The 22227-nt window shown below is 42.0% G+C and overlaps 1 protein-coding gene across 9 annotated transcripts in view; it reads right to left on the bottom strand.

Annotated features, from left to right (window-relative positions):
- The window catches only part of LOC132382584 (A-kinase anchor protein 13-like), a 548542-nt gene that overhangs the window by 151229 nt on the left and 375086 nt on the right, over positions 1-22227 (bottom strand). For 6 of the 9 annotated variants that reach the window (XM_059952931.1, XM_059952933.1, XM_059952936.1 and 3 more), the window contains exons 12-16: positions 17185-17558; positions 14322-14375; positions 12311-12373; positions 7060-7255; positions 4356-4440 (exon numbers count right to left, since the gene is read on the bottom strand). In XM_059952931.1, the coding sequence (XP_059808914.1) occupies positions 4356-4440; positions 7060-7255; positions 12311-12373; positions 14322-14375; positions 17185-17558 (772 nt within the window). The remainder of the gene's footprint in view (positions 1-4355; positions 4441-7059; positions 7256-12310; positions 12374-14321; positions 14376-17184; positions 17559-22227) is intronic. The other 3 variants (XM_059952935.1, XM_059952934.1, XM_059952937.1) reach the window with 3 other exon arrangements.

The raw sequence follows: 22227 nt of genomic DNA, 5'->3' as shown, positions 1-22227 counted from the left end.
GAGATTTGTGAGGCAAATTATTTTTAATTTTTTTTTACACAGAGAGTGTGGGTGCCTGGTAGCAGGTACCAGGTGTGGGGGTGGAAGTAGAGACAGGCAGCGGAGTACGATTTTAGAGGCCCTTAGACAAGGACATGAAGAGGCAGAGGATGAAGGGATATGGATAACACACAGGCAGAGGCAGAAGGATTACTTTAAATGGGCATTATGGCTGTCACTGACATTGTGAGCAGAAGGGCCTCCTCTAGTGCTGTACTTCTTCTCTACATTTAGCCATTGTGGTCATATCAATCCTCATGATCACTTTCACAATGACTCCCTGGACTACAGACAGTACTAGACTAGTAAGAACCATAGGCTCGTGATGCAGGCTTGGATCATACTTTCAAAGTGAATTTATAATGAAAATACATAGATTTATTTATTGAGACACAACGCAGAACAGGCCCTTCCTGCCCCTGAAGCCAAACCGCCTAGCCGTTTCCCCAATTTAATTCTCGCTTTATCAAGGGACAATTTACAATGACCAATTAACCTACCACTCACACCACATGCTACCCCGAAATTCAGTTACTTGCAGGAATTCACAGTGGAACAAAGAAATATAGTACGATCAGTGAAGAACTGCACACGAAGGGTGACAAGCAACCAATGTGCAAAAGACGACAAAACTGTGCAAAGAAACAAATAATAAAGAAACAATAACCAACCCTTCACTCAGAGGTCTGTGAGTGTGAAATGAGCAGACAGAGCAAGTGCTGCATGCAAGATCGATTTCAACATTTTGGAGAAGTTTGGATAGGTACATGGATGGTAGGGGCATGGAGTGTGTTGGTCAGGAATAGGCAGTTTAACTAGTTTGGCATGGACTAGATGGGCCGAAAGGCCTGTTTCTGTGTTGTATTTTTCCATGACTCTATGATTTTAATACTGAGAACCTGAGCTGCAGAGTTGAAAGTGAATCCACAGGTTGCAGATTCAGTTCTGTATTGAGCTGAGTGAAGTTATCCACGCTGGTTCAGGAGTCTCATGACTGAAGGGTAATAACTGTTCCCACACCTGGTGGTCTAGGATCCAAGGCTTCTGTTGCTCCAGCAACAATGATAAGGGGATGAATCACACTTCAAACTACCCATCCAGATTTCCAATGGCCAGGACTTCTTACCAGAAACCTTGTGTGTCCTTCCAATCTCAAGTGGTTGCTAATTTAAATGTGCTAATTATGCATTGGAACAGTTTTGCAAGTTTTAAGCAAAAGGAGAACACCAATTTCCTACATTTCGTTCCTTCCAGAGATTGAGAGTAAAGGGCATCACGAACTTAAAGAGCTTTAGCAAAATAATTAGTGAACAATCTCCATTGACTAAGCGATGCAGCATATTGTAAGTTATTTTAGTTATCTGGAGATAAAACAGGCCCTTCTAGCCCAACAAGCCTACTTACCCAATTACACCCTTGTGACTAACCTACTAACCCGTACGTCTTTTGGAATGTGGGAGGACACCAGAGCATCTAGAGGAAACCCACGAGGGATGCGTGCAAACTCCTTACATACAGTGGTGAGAATTGACCTTGGGTTGCTGGCTCTGTAACAAGTTACACTACCAGACTGTGCCAAAAGATCAGAAGTTGGCACTTGGTGTAATTCATTTTTAAATCAGTGAGTTATTGGAACACTCCCATAGACCGAGTGATTGAAGCAAAATGTACAATATACTTCAGATGAATAATTAGATGCAATAGTGGTTTGGGAAGAAGAGTGGAACACAAGTTCCAAAAGTGCATCGGTGCTAGCATGGACACTGGACCTAATGGCATCTTTCATTCAATAAGACAATAAGATATAGGAGCAGAATTAGGTCATTTGACCCATCGAGTCTGCTCTGTCATTTTATCATGGCTGATCCATTTTCCCTCTCAGCCCCAGTCTCCTGCCTTCTCCCTGTATCCCTTTATGTCTTGATCAATCAAGAATTTATCAACCTAAGACTTTAAGACATCAGAGTATAATTAAACCATGTGGTCCATTGTGTCTGTTTCACCATTTGATCACGGCTGATTTACTGTCTTTCTCAACTCCATTCTCCAGCCTTCTCCCCATAACCTTTGACACCCTTACAAGTTAAGAACCTACCAACCTCTGCTTTCACACCTGGCTTCCTGTGGCAATGAATTGCACAGATTTACCAAACTCTGGCTTTCCTCTGCAATTCTCCAATTCCTTGGTGGCTCAACTGCAAACTCCATTTATCCTTGATGTTCTGGATCTGCATAGCTCTAACATTCATCTCAAATCCCCCTCATTAAATCACTTACCATTTTCCAGCCCTTTACTACTGAATGATTGGAAAGATTACTGCATAAGGTGGTCCCTTAGTCAAGGACTGACTCATCTCTTTCAAAGTACTGACTTCTTTACAATTTCATTCAAATCAACTCAAAATCTCTGATTCATATTATTTCAGACTAGTGCTACTACAGCTCAAAGTCTGTGAATCTGTTCAGGAAAAGCAAACTAGCTCATCTTTTTTTTCCAAAGGAAGTGGTTAAGCCTTAACTTTATCCTTGGAACAGAGAGTTCGTGTTATTCAGTTAATGCTAGGGAGCCACTCAACAATCGTCCCCTTATGTTTTCAATCTTCTCTTGTAATCGGTATTGAACTATTTTTAGCTCTTTGCTCTGGATGACAAACATTGAACACACTGAGACTTGGCTAGGCACTTATGAATGGTTATGTTCCTGCCCCTTCAACAGCTCCAAATCTCAAAACAAATTAAGATGCAAATGACTGGACAGACCAATGCCTGCTGAGGCCACAGTGTTGGGTGGATCACTGACACCAGCAAAGACGGAGTTTAAGAGCATCGCATTAGCAGCAAGTTAACCTGAGGTCGATATCCAGTTGAAAGAACTAAATCGTCACTTTGGGAGAGTTTTTGGAAATTAATTAGGTTAGTGCAGTCTATTTATTTGTGCTCTATGTTTCAGAGATGGGAAACGTTTGAAGGATCCTGGCCCGAAACGTCAACTGCTTAATTCTTGTCCATAGATGCTGCCTGACCTGCTGAGTTCCTCCAGCATTTTGTGTGTGTTGCTCTGGATTGTGCTTATTATTTCTTTCTTATCATTTTGCCTCAATCACTTCAACACAGGTACAGCTGTTTGTTGGACGGATTCAAAATGCTGTCAGGAATAAAAACATTGGACCAATGTTCATCGTTAATATCATCAAAACAAAACATTTCTTGCCAAAAGTTTGTTGAGTGCAAATCACCCAACATATTTATGCAGAAAACATGAGTTTGAACCTTAAAGGCAAATCGCTGGGAGTTCCAAAGGGCAAGACAGATTCTAGTTAAATGAAAGCACACCTTGTCTTCTTTGGAATGACAGTCGCTCTTATCATGCCAGGTTTGACTACCATTGGAGAAGCTAATAGCCAGACACATTAGAGAAGCTAATAGCCAAACAGCTGCCCATCAACCTCACAGCAAAGTTCCCTTGGGGCAATTCTACACTGTCATCTCACAGCAGCTACCACTGTCTGGTTTGGTGCAGCATCCTCACACAATATACAACAACTACAGTCCACAGGAAAGGCCATGGCTGCATTCTACCATCACCACAGGACCGGTATGTGACAAGACAAAGCAGTGGATGGAAAAGATCATTGCTAACACTACCCACGCTGCAAACTGCCTTTTCCAAATGCTCCCTTCTGGAAAATGCCATAGGCCTATTAAAATCCTCGTCACCTTATAATTTTCCTCCCACAGCCAGTTAATCTGATCGAGCATTCACTGAGCCCAGCCTCTCTAACTATTGTCTCTGACACTGCACTGTAAACACTTTTAACTACTTTTTATAAAGCTGTTTACATTATAAATAAATGATGGTTTATGCACATTTTATTCCATATCTGTACTTCAAACTTTAACTTTATCTTTGATGTAATCTTCATTCTTCATAATTGTTGAATGCTTTGTTTCGTGAGGCATCAACACACCACAGCATATTCCTAATACATGTAAATGTATATGGCAAATAAAGTTGATCCTTGAATTAAAGATGACAAAGCAAGACCTTTATATGTGAAAACCACTTACTGCTACTGACTACCAAGATGTGGCAGGAGCGAGGCCTATCTATGTGAGGAGTCAATTCCCAGAAAGGATTCAACATTTTTGGAACAATGAGAAAATGTGGAAAAGGCCAACAGTTAACAGGACAACATGCATTTTTTTTTAAAAAGTGCAAAATGCGTAGCATTCCCACTCTTCCTTGCTCCAAGCACATACACCACATTAATTAATGATTGTATCCGTCCACTAAGAATGCCATGTAGAGTACTCACTGTCTGTGCTTGGAGGGCTGATAGCTTGGAGTGAAATAGATTTTGTTAATGGAGGAGCAGAACGCAGCGGTGGTCTGGACAAATTCTGTAGAGAAACAAAATGTTTATTTTTAATAAATCATTATCCTAATGGAATTCCCTGTAAAGTCACAAGCAAAATCTACAGCAACTAAAAAGGTTAATTTTAATTGCACCAGCACTAAAATCCAGATATCCACCTAAACAATAGAGTGAATATAACATTCTTATCTAACTCAATAGCTATTTAAAACACGGCCTCTGTTTAAAATTGGAGATGAAGTAATTACAAATGTGGTAGAAATGTGCTGAGCATTTCCTCTGTCACAGCACTGAATAAAATGTATTAATAGTTAAGCAAATAAGCAGAACCAAGACAAAAGTGAGGTCATCGGCTTGAGCTCAACAGGAAGAGAAGAGAGCATTTGGTAGATGACGACAAGCTAAAAGTCCAAAGATATTTTAGGAGCTCCTCCTGTCTATAGATAATTAAAATATCAGGGGCAGGAACAAAAATTAATCAAAAGGCTAATGGAATGATGGTTCTGTACAGAATGAGGATGAGGCACATCCGGTAGCGGAAGTTACTTTGCTATACAAAGCCTTGGTTAGACCATAATCAGCGCAGTGACAGCAGCTTAGGATAAATGTCTTGGGAAGGTTCTACCAGCCTCGGAAGGAGTGCTGTGATTTCCAGCACAACACCAGGATTCTGAGCAATAGACGATGGGGAATTGTGTCGAGTCAAAGGCTTATTATTTACTACTCCAGGGCAATGTGAGTAAACACTGCCTAAAGTTGTGAGCCTATGTCCTGTGAAATGAGCATTCACAACCAAACTGAAGCTGTTATTGACATGAAATGTACAGAACTGAGGGAGCCATTGGATTAAAATTTAGAAGATATTAAGGGAAAGAAATTGTTTGAGGTGATTGGGGAATGCATAACCTAAAAATTAAATCAAGCCTTTCCGGCGTGAGGTTCTCAATGATGTTTATTTAAATCAGGAGACGACAGCAAATCTCTTCCACAAACAACCACTGATACCAAGCCAAAATCAGAATCAGGTTTAATATCACTGGCAAGTGTCGTGAGATTCACTAACTTTGCAGCAGCAGTATAATGCAATATATAACAGAGACAAAAAAGAACTGCGAACTACAGTAGGTAGGTAGGTGTGTGTGTATGTGTGTGTGTATATATATATATATATATATATATATACATACACATACACACACACACAAATAAATTATATATGCCAGGGGTGATTGATAAGTTTGTGGCCTAAGGTAGAAGGAGATGAGTTATACAGCTCTCATTACATGCACATGCAGTTCAACTCTCTGAGTGATTATGCAGAAACTTTGAAGTTAATAACTCATCTCCTTCTACCTTAGGCCAGAAACTGATCAAACACCCCTGCTGCGGACCATTTCTGAAGGTCTAAGATGCCGACTTCTACAAAGAAGGAACTCGTATGCTCCATGACCGCTGGACTAAGTGTGTAAACGTTAGTGGGGACTATGTTGAAAAATAAATGTGCTAAGTTTTCTAAAATTGACTCCTACTTTAGGTCACAAACTTATCAATCTCACATACACACACACACACACACGGCAGAAAGGAATAAGCTCTTCCTGAATCATTAAGTATATGTCTTCAGGCTTCTGTACCTCCCTCCTGATAGTAACAATGAGAAGTGGGCATGCCCTGAGTGATGGGGGTCCTTAATGATGGACGCTGTGTTTCTGAGTCACTGTTCCTTGAAGATGTCCTGGATACCGCTGACGCTAGTGCCCTGTACTTCAGAGAACCTGTTATTTTGTGGAAGCGGTGCAGAGCAGGACACAAAATATATCATGAATTGTATTAAAAATAAAATAAATAATATTTGCTAAGAGAAGTAATGAGATCATCGATTATTGACAAATCTGATGGTAGAGGGGGAAGTAGCTACTCCTAAGATGTTGAGTGTCTATTTTCAAGCTCCTGTACCTCTTCCCTGATGAGAGTAAGAAGAAGAGGGGATGTCCTAGATGGTGAGGGTCCTTATTCCTTGTCAACAAAAGGTATTCAATAATTTGGGGAAAATGCAGGTGTAGGGAGAGAGATCATAGATTAAGCTAATCTCAGTGAAGATCAGGAGAATGATAGGGAATGAACAGTCTTTTCTGTCCCCACTCTAATATTTACTTTATATATTCAAAGATGCAGTGCAGAATCGGCCCAACGAGCTGCACCACTCAACAACCCGCCTATTTAACCCTGGCCTAATCACAGGACAAATTTACAATGACCAATAAACCTTCTACCTGGTACGACTTTGGAACGGAGGGCGGAAACTGGAGAAATCGCACGCACTTATGGGATGGACGTACAAGACAGCATTGGAATTGAACTCTGAACTTTGACACCTCGAGCTGTGATAGTGTTGTGCTAACCGCCACGGTACTGCGGCACCCTAATATCACAGTTCAAAACCTCTTTGTTGGAGATGAGGCCCCTTCGGTCATTAGAGTGGGAAGTATCAGATGTCAAAATGCCCTTCAGCATTCAGCATGTATATCCAGCTTTATGGTCTAAACAACATATCCTGATTTGCCATCCTGCTAACATTGGTAAGAGCCCAAGTCAATGAGTTTTAGTCTTGACCACCATTCATTTGTGTTAGAAACCAATTTACCGGGTTATCAAATACGCTGCCCTCGCTGTGGTCCGACTCCATCTCTTCCTCGGTCAGCGAGACAAGCGATCCATGGTCATCGCTACAGACCACTGGAGCTCGACGAGGGTCGCGGGAATTCTGAAGAACAGACTCCATGGTACGCGGTGGCTCTTTTGTCGCCTCGCTGCCAGCTGTCAGACCTTCCAGGCTGTAACTAAACATAGATGTGACAGGATCAGGTAACAGCTTTACTGTTGCAAGCTTGGAAACCGACGCAGGTAGCCAAAGGTAAGGTATAGGGGCAGTATTAAACTATTTGGCCCACTGAGTCTGTTCCACCAATCAATTATAGAACAGTACAAGCCCTTTAGCCCAAGATGTTGTGCCGATCTTTTAAACTACTTCAAGATCAATCAAACCCTTCCCTCCCAAAAAGCCCTCCGCTTTTCTTTCATCCTTGTACCCACTTACGAGTCTCTTAAATCTCCCTAATGTATCTGCCTCTACCACAACACCTGGCAGCATGTAACATGCACCCACCACTCTCTATCTAAAAAATGTACTTCTGAAATCTGTCCTATACTTTTCTCCAAATACCTTTTATTGCTCTAACAAGTCACCTCTCATTCGCCATCGTTCCAAAGAGAAAAAGCCCTAGCTTGTTCAACCTTTCCTTATAAGATGAGCTCTCTAATCCAGGCAGCATCTTGGTAAATCTCTGCTGCATTCATCCCAGAATGAGGGGACCAGAACTGAACACAATCATGGCTGATTTATTTTCAAACCTTTTTTCCCTGCCTTCTACCTGCAACCCTTAACCCATTTACCAGACGTGAACCTATCAACCTCTGCCTTAAACACACCCAATGACTTGGCCTCCTCTGCTCTCTGTCCTAACAAGTTCCACAGATTCACTACCCCTGGCTAAAGAATTTTCGCCTCATAATTAGTTTTGAAGGGACGACCCTTTATTCTGATGATGTTCCCTCAGGTCCTAGACTCTCCTATTAGTCCTTACGATTACCTCCTCTTCAAAGTTTTCCAGAGCTACTGAAGACACAAATAGTTCATCACACAGAAAGGGAAATATATAACCCAGTTCAATGACTTACATTAGGCCAGAAGAGAAAAAGGTATCAACACTGGGAGTATGAGATGACCTGGAGAGCAAGTGGGAGGAATTAGGACAGTCATAATGGCCTTTGAGTGTGCAAAAGGCAAGGATAGAGATGACGGTGGAGATGCAATGGTTTAATTCAAGGGGAGGCTTGCTGTATTTAAAGAAAGTAGGATCAATGCAATATGAACATCGCAGGAAAACCCTGCATTTAATCACTAGCCTTACCACCCTTGTCATTTCACGGGCAATTAAGAGCAAACCACAATAAGTGAACGAGGAGTCACTCCAGATAAGGTCAACACATCTCATTCTACTGACTTGGTGATGGAGGCAAATGGTCTCACATCATTTAAGCAACATCTACGCAAGCACGTAAATTGTCAACGCATAAAAAGCGACTGACCAAGTGTGGGTAAGTGGGAATAATGTAGAGAGGTGCAAAGGTCAGCAAAGACCCGTTTCTATGCAAGACACTAATAGTCTATGATCTGTGAATATTATAGCATTCAGAACGGTTGTTATTTATCTACCGCCATAGAGTCTGAATGTGACGTTAAAAATTAAGCTCAAATCCACAATTGGAGGGTGGCCTGTTTGGTCCACGTCCAGATGCCAGCTCATCTGCTGACTTCTGGCACCCTCCTCTTACTGAGGGAAGTTATGTTTCTTTTGGCAAGGCAAGCGGGAGAGGAAAAATCATTATGTACGATTTAGGGGAAAAAAAAAAATATTTTACTTTTCTGATGCGTGGGAACGGCAATTAGTACCAAGATTGGTCTCACTACACTGAGACCTGAAGGAATTCAAGTCCAATAACAAAAGCACATTTAATGCCGAAACTCTCCGTACATCGGGGAACTTGGAGACGACCTCCAGAAGCACCTTCCGTGCATTTAGCAGTCAGCACTCGCCCACCACAGCTCACAGACCACTGAACAGACCATGGACCCAGCAAGCATTCTCGGTTTTAGAAAAACAGCAAGGACACTCAATAAAAAGTTCTCAGCATAAGCAGAACTGGCGCACTCACCCCATTCCTGCACAAATAGCATTTAACACAGTCTTTTGGGGAGGAAAAGGAATTACCAGCAGTAAGTAACTCAAGAGTCAAACAGAAATATTTTATGCTCCATAATGAGTCCTAAAACCAGAAATTTATTCCACTGTTTTTATTCATGGAATTTTAACCAATAAAAGCTTGGATTGGCAGAGAGGATGATGATGTCATCAAGTATGTGGAGATTATTTTTTAGCGTGTTGCACCAGACAGTCAGCCATTCTTGTCTGGCACGTGGTGTCAGGACTGGCCTTTCGGGTTAACTGGGTCATGATCTGAATGTTCCTGACTTAACCCTTGTACTTTATACGAGGCCAAGTGGCTAGTTCGGCGCTCAACCTGGCACAGATGAAAAGTGTGCTGGGGGGGGGGGGGGGGGGGTGAGGGCAGCCCGACTTGGATTCGAACTCGGGAACCTTCACTCCGGTGTCCGGCACTGATGCCATTGCGCCACAAGCCGGCCTATGTGGAGATGTACAGTCCTTCTTCACAAGGAAGAATTGAGTAATTGAGAGAGGTTGAGCAGGTTAGGATTGGAGTGTAGGAAAATGAGTGATGATCTTATAAATGTGATTAAAAGATGCATAGATATGATAAAAGCATATAAACTCTTTCCTGGGCTGGGGAATCGAGTATTAGAGGGCAGAGGCTTGCACTCAACAATTCAGGAACAGCTTCTTCCCCTCTGCCACCCAGGTTTAATATCATTGGCATATGCTGTGAAATTTGTTGTTTTTGCAGCAGAAGTACAATACAATATATAATAGTAGAAAAATTGTGATCACAGTAAAATATATAAAATATCTAAATTAAATAAGTAGTGCACAAAAAATTTAAGGTAGTGTTCATTGGTTCGTGTCCATTCAGAAATTAGATGGCAGAGGGGAAGAAGCTGTTCCTGAGTCATTGAGTGCGTGTATTCAGGCTCCTGTACCTCCTTCTTGATGGCAGCAATGAGAAGAGGGCATGTCTTAGATGGTGGGGATCCTTGATGATGGATGCCCCTTTTTTGAGGCATCACTTCTTGAAGATGTCCTGGATGGTCGGGTGATGCGAGGGAAGAGATTTAATAGGAACCCAAGGGGCAGCATTTTTCACCCTGAGGGCAGTCAGTAGATGGAATGAAAGAGGAAGCAGTTAAGGCAAATAAGTAAACAAATTTGATATGAATGAACTCTTCTCGTGCTTCTAGCTGGGCACAGGTATCAGCAATAACTGACGTTTCAATGACAAGCTCCGCCATCTTCTTCAGGGATGATGAATTTGAAATTTGAAAGGTACTTGAACAGAGACATGGAAAGACTTGAAAGATTAGCTTTATTTGTCATGTGTACATCGAAACATACAGTGAAACGCATCGCTCTGCATCAAAGCAAGACGTGGAGGATTGTGCTGGGGGCAGCCTACAAATGTTCGCCACAGTTCTGGTGCCAACACAGCATGCCCACAACTCACTAACCCTAACCTGTACCTTTGTGGAATGTGGGAGGAAACCCGAGGGATTGAACCCCGATCTTACAGATGGCTGCTGTAACGAGCCACGGTAACCACTACACTACCATGCAAATCCCACTCTATCAGACTGGAGCATAGGAGAATGAAAGATGATCTTATGAAAGTGTAGATCATAAGGGGCATATATAGGGTAAATGCGCACAGTCTTCTTCCCAGGGCTCGTGAACCAAGTACTACAGGGCACAGGTTTATGGCGAGAGGGAAGAGATTCAATAGGAACGTGAGGCACACCTTTTTTTATCCAGTGGACAGGCAGTAGATGGAGTGAACTGCTCAAGGAAGTAGTCAAGCAAGTAAAGTGGCATGCAGTGCCACTTTTTGATTCTTTAAACCTCATCTATAACAAAAAGATACATAGTAATTATATTTACTGCCAAATGAAGCAGTGAATGATTTTTTGCAACTCAAGAGCAGTGAGATGTTTTCACAGGAAATGTCTCATGTTGGCTTGGCATCAGCTAGACAGTTGTGAGAGCATGTGACATTGAATGATATGTTTTGTAATCCTCTCAGACTTGGTATACACATCAGTGTTTGGAACTATACGATTTAGAAATGATATTATTCTTCAACTGTCTTTTTAAAAGATAAATCATTTTTGAAGTAAAATATTTCAATATTTCTATCAGTCTTACATTTTTATTAATGGAGAAACAATGAATTCATGCAAATAAGAAACAGGACTCATTCTTTTTCCTTAACAACATCCATAATTATTGCTATTAATGCATTAATCAGTGATAATCTCTGTTCAAAATTACCATGATGTGAGAGAATTCTCTTTAGAAGATTATTACCAATTTGGACACACACACTCAAAAAAGTTTGGCACCTAGTTTTAGAGAATATGGGACCCACTTAGATGGGAACTTTGATCAGCATGGGCCAGTAGGGCCTAAGGGCCTGTTTCGCTTCTGTGTGCCATGCTGTCACCTGAATATGCCAAACTGCAGCAAAGATAGTCAAGGTTGGCCTGGGTTGTGAAGTTCCAATCGGCAACCAAGAATGGTCAAGAGCAAGCCATGAGAAACCTTACTTCAGTACTTCCTTCCTTAATGAAGAGAGGTACAGCAGTTCCCTACCTAAGGAATCACTGGTTCCTTTAAGCAAAGTTGGCGACACAGAGGCTTTCAGTATCCCAACTATAAAAAAATTGCTCCTAACCCTGTTTCCCCACTCCACCAAACATAAAAGGTTAGCTCCCAAAGCACTGCTTTTCCCATCAGAAAACACAAGACCAACAGGAAAATATTTTAGTTTAGTTTTCCACCCCCCCCCCCCATCCCACTCATGTTCAAAAAGACAAAATCTATCTGATGAAATTATTTTTTTTCTAGGAATAATTGTGCACAGAAATAACTTGACTCAGATGCACATTCCTTGGCCGTTCAACAGATTCTTCTGGCACCCAATTGCACCTTGGGATTGTTTCAGGTTTTAATCTTTCATTTACAGAATCTGTTATCATAAGATGCACCAAGGATATATTTGCTCTTATTTCCTCTGCTCTTTACTTGAAACTCTAAAGAAATAAACTAAACTTCTGCGCTCTGTACAGCTCCTGATAAGGTCCATACCTTCTGCAACTAAGGTCACACTCTGTGACAAAGGGCTGCATTTCAGAAGGACACCAGCTCATACTGGAAATAAGAGGAGAAAGATCAGAACAGGGAAGGAAACAACAAACTGAAAGATGTGCATATACAGGAAGTTTCAGCACCAGGTTTCATGCAATAACAGCAAACCACATTCAAAACGGGAGGTTAAAAAAATCTGTTAAGTGTTTGTTCACTTAAAGCTTTTCAAGCTTCCAAGCTGGTTAAAGACGTTCTGCCAAATTATCTTTTTTTACATGCTGTTTAAGGAACACTAAATTCAATGTGCAGTCAGTGCTGTTGGTGTCAACCTTTCCTGTCCAATTGTACTTATATCACCACCACTGACAGAATTCTGAAACTGAACCCATCACTGGCACTATAGAGCATTACGCTAACTGCTATGCTACTGGGCCGCCCTTAGTATGCCCACAATTCACTAACCATAAACCCAGTCATGATTGTGCCAACAAACAACAATTCTTTGGACACACCTTCCAGGTAGTCAATTATTTCACTTTTTCTACGCCTTTTACTTATTCTTTCTATCTAATAATGTGTTTCGGAAACTGTTGTAGCCTATGACTTGGGTCAGAGCTCAGTCAAGTCATCTAGTGCTTTGGTGTCCCCTAGAAAATTCTAGGAAAGAATCGCAAGCACAAGTTCAGGAGACCAGAGACGGTGCGGGGCTATGATTTCTCGCTGATTGAAGGGCCAAGGAAGATTAAAAACATCGAGGTGAATATGGAGGAGGCCAGATTGCAGGTTAGTCGGAGGTAGTGCTTCACTGGTCGGGCCACAGTTCGAGAGGCTGTGGGCCAGCAGTCACTCCCCACAACCTGCCTCTCTCCTCGATGCTGATGAAGGTTGTTTTCGAAATTCTGAGACATATGTGATTATTGGTGTGGACTGTAGTTCATATTGGTCTCCTTCAGTTTTACACCCAAAGACTGGTGGGTGGGTGATATGTTACATTTTTGAGTGAGGAAGCAGTTGAGGATTTGAGACATTTTGGTGTTTTTACATGTGAGCGATCTGTTAGATTTCATGTGTACAAGACAGGTTGTGGATTTGATGTTACTGCTGATTTTTTTGTGTGGGAGGGGCTTGGGAGTTAGGGGTTTGATACTTTAGCTGCCGTGTCTGGGTGGGTGGTCTGTTTTTGTGCGAGGGAGGGGTTGGGGTTGGTTGGTGTTTGAGCAGCACCGCACAATTCATTGCACAGCAATTAATATTGCTGTTGTCAATTTAGCTATATTTAATACTGGAAAGCTGATACACTGACTAAAATTACTATCCCACACTATTACAAATCTCATAACAATACTGTCTTGTGTTTTCCAACAATGAGATCAAAAGAAAAACATAATTATGTATGGTTGCTGCCTTGTTTTGAGGCTGTTTAGATCTTCTGCTTCCTCACCTTCAACTACACCTCACCAATCAGAGAAGATAAATGATGGGCGGTTAGTAGGACAAGCAGCAAGGCCAAGAGAGCCTCTTCACAATTATCTCACCTAAGGAAGTGTCATTAGGGAACCTAGACATCGAATGCCTACCAACATCCACCCCATCCTCCTGCCCCTCAAACTTCGAGGAGAGGATGCTTATTTGGCAGCAGGGAAGTGTGTCAAGTTTCAGCAGAGATCAAGTAACACAGAACAGCAGAAGAAAGGGGAAAGTGGAAAAGATTCAAATGAGTCGAGCCATGTGTTACACACTGGGACAGTTGACAATGATTTGTCTGTGGCATCAGTTTTCATTCTCACAGCTGCAATCCTTGGGCAAGCTGACTTGAAGAGTCAATTTTTGATCATTTCCAAAGGTTGCACAAGAGATCAGGCTTCAGTGAAAGAATATTTACAGAACACTAGACAGATGTGAGTTTTGATTAGTTTTGAAAACCACAAATGCAGCCAAATGCGTGTAAACAGAATGTTAGAATCCATTTGCGAGGGTTAAAATAGGTACTTGTATTGGTTTTCTCTATTACCTTCTTCTATGAATTGGCGGCCTCTTTATGACATCTCCAAGCATTTCCACAGAACTGAAAATGAATCATGAAATGTGAAAATAAAGGAATGAGGTGAGAAAGGCTGAGAGAAGATAGAAAGAAGTAAGAGAAATCTAAGAAAGAGAAATGACGAACATCAGCAAGGGATAAAATTAAAGTGAAGAGGAATCCTTCATCCAGAAACCAAATATCTTAAACAAACAGCAATTAAAACCACATCTTCCCCTTTATGTGCTATGATGTCATTCTGTACTTCATGAGCCAATTGCAGAAACGTGTCGCTCAACCCTATGCTAACATTAATGTTTTTAAGATGAGCTTCCTTTTCCAAATCTTGTCATATCTTGGGACATCCAATCAGCCTTCAGGTTATTTTTTTTCGAAGGAAGTACTGCTGGTTCTTGAGTCGGGTGAACTCGAATAAGCATCGCTTCAGATTGTAACGTCAAAATAGCGATCTGTTGCTCCGCCTCTTACTGTGGAAAGGGTGACAGCTCTTTGTCCCTTGCTACTGAGAGAGAGAGAGAGTGGCAATGCGAAGTGCTGGGTTATGGCCTCTTTAGAGGCTTTGCTTTTGCTTGCTTGGTGGGTGTTGGGTGCTGAGCAAGTGGGGGAGGGAGAGGGGGGCAGTTGATGCGTTGTTGCTGCTCGTGTGTGTGGGGGGGCTTTGGGGTTCTAACATTTTTCTGTCATTCATTCTTTGGAGTTCTCTTCTGTTTTGAGGATGTCAGTGAAGAGTAAGAATTTCAGGTTGCATTCTGTGTACATTCTCTGATATTAAATGGAACCATTGAACCAGCTGGTTTGTGTAGTCTGGCCAACTTTGATTTCTGACCTTGATATTTTCCTAACAGCAATGAAAATAATTTGAGTTCAGTACACGATCTGATCATATGTTATCATCTTCAACATTCATCTCTGTCTGGAGTACTCAAATCAGAACAATTCTTTTCACTAGAAGTTTGCCATGGAGCCAGTGAAGCACAATTTTTTTCATACTAATTAAGGATTGTTAGAATAACTGGGGATTGAATATTGTGACTTTTCACATTTAAACTTCTGTACTGGTGGAAAAATAATGGAAAGAGTTTAGTCTGGGATGGCTGGACAGAATATAATCCACTTGTTCCAATGAATAAGTCCCCGCCAGAACAAGATTAAGGATTTCTTTATTTGTCACATGTACATCGAAACTTACAGTGAAATGCATCAATTGCACTAACAACTAACAAAACCTGATGATGTGCTAGGGGCAGCCTGTGAGCATTTCCAAGGTTCTGGTGTCAAAATTGCATGGCCACAATTTATTAACCCAACCCATATGTCATTTTTTGGAATGCGAGAGGAAAGCAGAGTACCCCGATGGATATCCAGGTGATCGTGGGGAGAAAATACAACTCCTTACAGACGGCTGCAGGAATTGAACCCTGATCTCTGACTACTGGCACTGTAAAGTGTTTTGCTGTTGTGATACCATGCCACCACCCCGTCCCACCAAAATTAAACATTTCCTTAGCACCCACGACTGATGCTCCACTAACTTCTCATCACCAGCAAACTACCACCATGAAATACGGAAATAAGGCCACTTGCATCAACTCACACGCCAATCTGTCATGGAACTATGTCGCTGGCCCTTCAATGTGGCTGCCTTTGAATCTTAAATATTCCTCCCCAAGCAACATGGTGGGAACAGCTTCCAAAGCAGAGTTGTAGCCTAGACTGTGCCTACCTGACTCAAGCCCTATGGGACTTGAAGGTATGGGTCGTGTGCCTATTTTGCTGAAATATCTGGATTCAGTTGGGGGGCAGGCCTGGTTTGGCCAGCTCATTTCCTCAACCAGGGCAGGATAGTCTGTTTAATATTTCCACTTACAGTATGCTCCCTCTTGGTCAATAGCAACGTACATGCAGTTTTGCAAGTATTCACTGCGTATTCTGTAAGCAGCGCTGGGTTGAGTCAGACTGCATTGTAGCTTTATACTCAGGCAGTCATACAGTCATTCATTCCATCTCTGTGGAATAAATACTGGCCTTGTAAATGGCTCCCTCATTCCAGAGAGGAATGGGCGATCTGTAAAGTGGATGCTTAAAATTATTTCTACTGGCTGCAGACAATGGGACATTCTGTCAAAGTTAGAGCCAGAACCTTGAGGGGAAATGTTCTAATACATCTACAAGCTAGTAAGGATTTGGAACTGATCTTCAGAAGTAAAGTGAAGCGAAATCAATGGTTAATTAGAAAGGCTGCTTTCATTAATCAAAGGTAATGTGGGATACAGGAAAATAGTCAATACTTGAAATTGCCACGATCATAGGTGGATAAAATTATGAAAGACAAAGATAGGGAAGACATAAGAAGCATTTCTCTATGACAAAGGTATCTAAAAGCAGAGGCCATAAGTTTATGGTGTGGAGCAAGAGGTTTAGAGGGGATCTGAGGAAGACTTTCCTCATCAAAACAATGGTTGTGATCTTGAACTCACTATCTGAGAAGGTGGTGGAGGTAGGTAGCATCAAATTTAGATGAACACTTGAATTGTCAAGGAAAATTAGGCTGTGGACCTATTGCTGGAAATGGGATGAGTGTAGAAAGGTTAACTTAGACATTGTTGGCTGAAGGGCCAGATTCTGTTCTATATGACTCCAATTGTCACTTTGCTGAAAGGTGCAATTGTTCAGTGGTCTAAAAAGCCCTACATGGCTGGCTTTAGTTAGTTCATGCCTCCTGTGCTGCATGGATGACTACACTTTATGAACCTCAGTAAGTCTCCACTCATGAATTACATCGTCATACCCCCAACACCTTGCTGAAAATCCGGCCTCCCACTTCATATCCTACCTTCGCTGGTTGATCTCGGTTTCACTGCCTGTGTTCTTCCCAGGACCCCAGCTATGCCGTCGAAAGGGAGACAGTGACCTGATGGTCGGCCTGAAGGTGGAGGAACGAGTGGGCACTTCAGCGACGCTGTCCTTCTCCTCCTCCGCTTCGCAGACGATGGGGCAGCTGTCCCGTTGCCCGCGCGATCCTCTGTCACCCATCTCCTCTGTGCCCGTGGGGCTCTGCTGCTTGTCGGGCTCTTTCATTTCCAAGGCAGTGGTGGGCTCTAGGAACACTTCCCCTTCAGGGGTCTCAGGAGGCTCAGGGTCCTCAACGGTCGAACTGCTTGTTGTTACACCACCAATGCTGTACACGACATCCTGTTCATCTTCTACCTGTAATGAAAGGAACAACTTTCGTTCATATTCCTGCCGCCATTGAACTGTTCACCATTCTTTTCTCCTGGAGGAAGAGAAGGAACAAGGATCAACTTTGTTCAGCGTGTGTGTGTAGTGTGTAGGCCTCCGTTAGGATCGATAAACCATGGATTTGTGCCTTGGAAAGTTTCCATGACGCAAGCCTGGGCAAGGTTTTTTTTATGGAAGACCGGCAGTTGCCCAAGCTGCAAGTCTCCCCTCTCCACACCACCAATATTGTCCAAGGGAAGGGCATTAGGACCCATACAGCTTGGCACTGGTGTCATCGCAGAGCAATGTGTGGTTAAGTGCCTCGCTCAAGGACACACAAGCAGCCTCATGCAAGGCTGGAACTAGCGACCTTCAGATCACTAGACGAATGCCTTAACCACTTGGCCACGTGCCAACACTTCCACCACAGACTTGATGTAACATGCAAGAAAAAACAACATTCAATTGTATAAGAATATCTATAAAGGTATACACATACTTTTTCTCAATAGAGAAAAAATATATATTCTCGTCTAAATACATGATTTTTTCTATTGAGATACTGCGCAGAATAGGCCCTTCTGGCCCTTCAAGCTTTGAACAGTACTGCCCAGCAACCCGCGATTTAATCCCAGCCAAATCAAAGGACAATTTACAAAGATCAATTTACCTACCAACCAGAGCAGCTGGAGGAGAGCCACAGGGTTACGGGGGGAATGTAAGAGCTCCTTACAGGCAGTGGCAGTCACTGTGAAGTGTGCTAACCTCTATGCTACCACGCCACCCAATGCACCGCATGTGCGTGTATATATATTTACTTCTGTATTTATATTTATTGCTTTTTTATGCGGCATTGGATCTGAAGTAACAATGATTTAGTTCTCATTTACAATTGTGTACTGAAGAGTAACGATTTATTCAGATTCAGTTTATTGTCATTTAGAAACCACAAATGCAATGCAGTTAAAAACTTAAACCCATCTCATAATTGACACACGTCTTGGACCTCTCAATTCTTGTTTACCATTTCAAACATTACATTTTAATAATGCCTCTTCTCATTCTGTCTATCAGAGTGTAGGGCCCTGGAAAAATTCACAACACGCCATAAGATATAGAGGCAGCATTAGGCCTTTTGGCCCATCAAGTTTGCCCTGCCATTTCATCATGTCTGATCCATTTCCCTCTCAGCCCCAATCTCCTGCCTTCTCCCCACATTCCTTCATGCCCTGACTGATCAAGAATCTATCCAGATCTGCCTTAAATATGCCCAAAGACTTGGCCTCTACAGCTGCCTGTGGCAACGAATTCCACGGATTTTCCACACTCTGGCTAAAGAATTCCTCCTCATCTCTGCTCTAAGTGGACACCCCTCTATTCTCAGGATGTGTTTGAAACTCTTGGGTGTAACGTTTTCCCACACAGTGTTATTGTGTGTCATCCACCAGTCACACAGCGAATTCCTCAAGCCTGTCCTGGACAGGTCTTCCATTCTGAACCATCACTTACCCTACAAAATTTTATGTTCCAGCTAGATTATCCCCTTCTATGTCCCTCCTCCCTCTTCCAAGGTGTTGGATCCAAGCATTTCCTGGACTGGAGATCAATCCCCTATTCAATTTTGTCAACGATTTAAGTTTGAAGTACTCATCCTTATTTAAATCTGTGCGAAACACAGGAGGAACTCAGCAGTCACTGGTTCCTCCAAGCTACACAGGTGCATGGCTGTGCAGTAACTGAGAAGCTTCCGCACACATTGCTTTTGTTACCATGTAACCAGAGGTTTCACTTATATACAGCAACAGCGATGTTAATATAATTAAAAAATTATTTTAATATGTTTGAAATCTGTGTTAATAGTGAAATAGCCTTTAATTAATTGTGTGCTAATGGATATAATACATGAATTTTCTAAATAATAAATGTACCCCAACCATTAGTTTGAAACATATTTGAGCTTCAACCAGGATCAAGTTTAATATCACCAGCATATGTTGTGAAATTCACTAACTTAGCAGCAACAGTACAATGCAATACATGAGAATATAGAAAAAATAAGTAAAACAATTACCGATATATATAAAATAGTTAAATTAAAAATAGTGCAAAAACAGAAATAATATTTTTTTTTTAAAGTGAGGTAGTGCTCATGGGTTCAATGTCCATTTAGGAAACAGATAGCAGAGGGGAAGAAGCTGTTCCTGAATAGATGTGTATGTGCCTTCAGGCTTCTGTACCTCCTACCTGATGGTAACAGTGAGAGGAGGGCATGCCCTGGGTGATGGGGGTCCATAATGATGGATGACACCTTTCTGAGGCACCACTCCTTGAAGATGTCTTGGAGACTACGAAGGCTAGTATCCAAGATGGAACTGACTGATTTTACAAACTTTCTGTAGCTCCTTTCCATCCTGTGCAGTACCCCCAGCCCAAACCAGGCAGTGATGCAGCCTGCCAGAATGTTCTTCACGCTACAACGTACTTGCATTGCCAGTGTTTCAAGTTACAACACTGCGACAAATTCTAACAGTAAACACAGAATGGAAGTCGGTAGTTCATTAATACACTGATAGCCTGCTGAAACCTGACATTGTCTAGTCAAAACATTTTACATTTGCCACTGTGTCAGTTGTTTTGACTGCCTGACATTGTTTATTTGTGTTGTGAGTCATGGTTTGTGCTTGTTTGATGTGCATATTACAAAAAAACATTTAAAGTGCCGTGCAAATTACAGGCTGTATGAAAATTTCCTGCTCAGAGCAATGGCTGGTTTGCAAGGCTGTAAAAAAGAAAGAAAGAGGGAGCATTGTCAGAAGATCAGGCCTTATCCAAAGACGGAAATGGGCAGTTGACGTTTCAGGTAATGGCCTTTCATTTGGACTGGAAAGAACAGATAAAACTGGAATAAAGAGATGGAGGGAAAGGCAGGTGATAGGTGGATCCAGGAGAGGGGGAGTGGTGATAAGCAAGTGGGAATAGTGGAAATGGTCAAAAGTTGGAGGATGATAGGTGGACATGACCAAAGGCAGATGATGATGGAATCTGATAGGAGAAAAAAGTGGAGCATGGAATAAAGGGAGGGGAATATTTGGGATCAGTGTCAGGGTGATGGTCAGATGGAGAGGGCAAAGAAGTAGAAAGAGTAGGATGATGGGGCTGATAAATCAAAAATGGAGAGAATAATGGAAAGGGACAGAAGGAGAGAGGATACCAGAAGTTTCAGAAATTTGATGTTCGCGCCACCAGTTTGGAGACTGCCAGGGTGGAATATGAGATACTGCTCTACCGACAGTTGAACATGTATTGATAAAATGTAAGAAGTATGAAAGAGAAAGTGTGAAGATGATAGGAGCGCTTCAGATAAACAAAAAGAAAACTGCTGTGGGTATAGAAGACATTTTAGGTGGGAGTTCAAGAGAAATATGGACCTATATCATGAAGTATCTGTAAGACTTTGGTTTATTATATAGAATTTTGGGAATGCAATTCTTTTCATTCCTCCTGTTTATCAAATGATCCACACTCTAGTCTAGTAGGTCGCGGTAATGCACCTTAAAGCTGGTTTGCCAACCACCATAAAACAGCAGAAGAAGAAGAAACCGCTCCTCTAAACAGTACCTGGCATTGGAGGTGGTTATGGGCAAGACATGTTGGCATGGGAATGGGAAGTTGAATTAAATGTGTGGCCACAAGGAGCTCCATGTTCTAGCCCTGGATTCCCCGTGTGTCAGTTTGTATCTTAAAACCTGCTCTCTTCTTATTGCTACCCTTACAGAGGAGGTACAAGAGCCTGAAGCCACACACTATTTATTTCAGGAACAGATTCTTCCCTGCACCTTCATATTTTTGAATGGGCAATCAACTCATGAACATACGATAGATTCTTGATTTGTCATGGGATGAAGGGATATGGGGAGAAGGGCAGAGATTGGGTATGAGAGGGAAAATGCATCAGCCATGTTAAAATTACGGAACAGACTTGATGGGCCAAATGGCCTATATCTTATGGTCTTATTACCTACTATTTTGCTCTTTTTTTGCACTATTTATTTAATCTTATATACATCTTATTACCATTTACAGTGTATTATGTATACTGCTACCACAAAAAAACCTCATTTCATGATATATGTTAGTGATAATAAACCTGATTTTGATTGCTCCTCCCACCCCATAATAAACCAGAGCAGAGAGCATACACAATATTATACCGGGTTTTACCATTTACTGGATGCTGATTTAAGTGGTTGATGCACCATCAATAACTCTCGGAGACGGGAGGCAAACGATAGGCTTTTATTAGCTGCAAAAGTGACCACAACATCTTGGAGACTGAGGAAGGAGCAGTGCCCCAATCGCCTTTATACAGGGGTCTGTGGGAGGAGCCACAGGAGCAGTCAGCAGAGGGGCGTGTCCAGACTGGTATATGCAGTTCACCACAGTGGTGCAGACTTGTATAGGAAGCAAAGAGTACTGAATGTCGGTGATTGGCAAAACCAGCAGTCTCAAGGGATGAAAAATATTAGATCTCAGCTGTCGTAGAATATGCAAAAGACTTTTTTTTTGTTTGATTAGCTCCAAAGACTGGCCATGTGTTTTAGTTTTGACAGGAAGTTAGAATGACTTCCTCAGGTCAAAGATAATGATGCAATGTGGT

Source organism: Hypanus sabinus, chromosome 28 (assembly GCF_030144855.1).
Source record: "Hypanus sabinus isolate sHypSab1 chromosome 28, sHypSab1.hap1, whole genome shotgun sequence".
Taxonomy (NCBI): Eukaryota; Metazoa; Chordata; class Chondrichthyes; order Myliobatiformes; family Dasyatidae; genus Hypanus; species Hypanus sabinus.
Note: the sequence above shows the minus strand (reverse complement) of the source record. Positions and strands in the feature narration are given on the sequence as shown.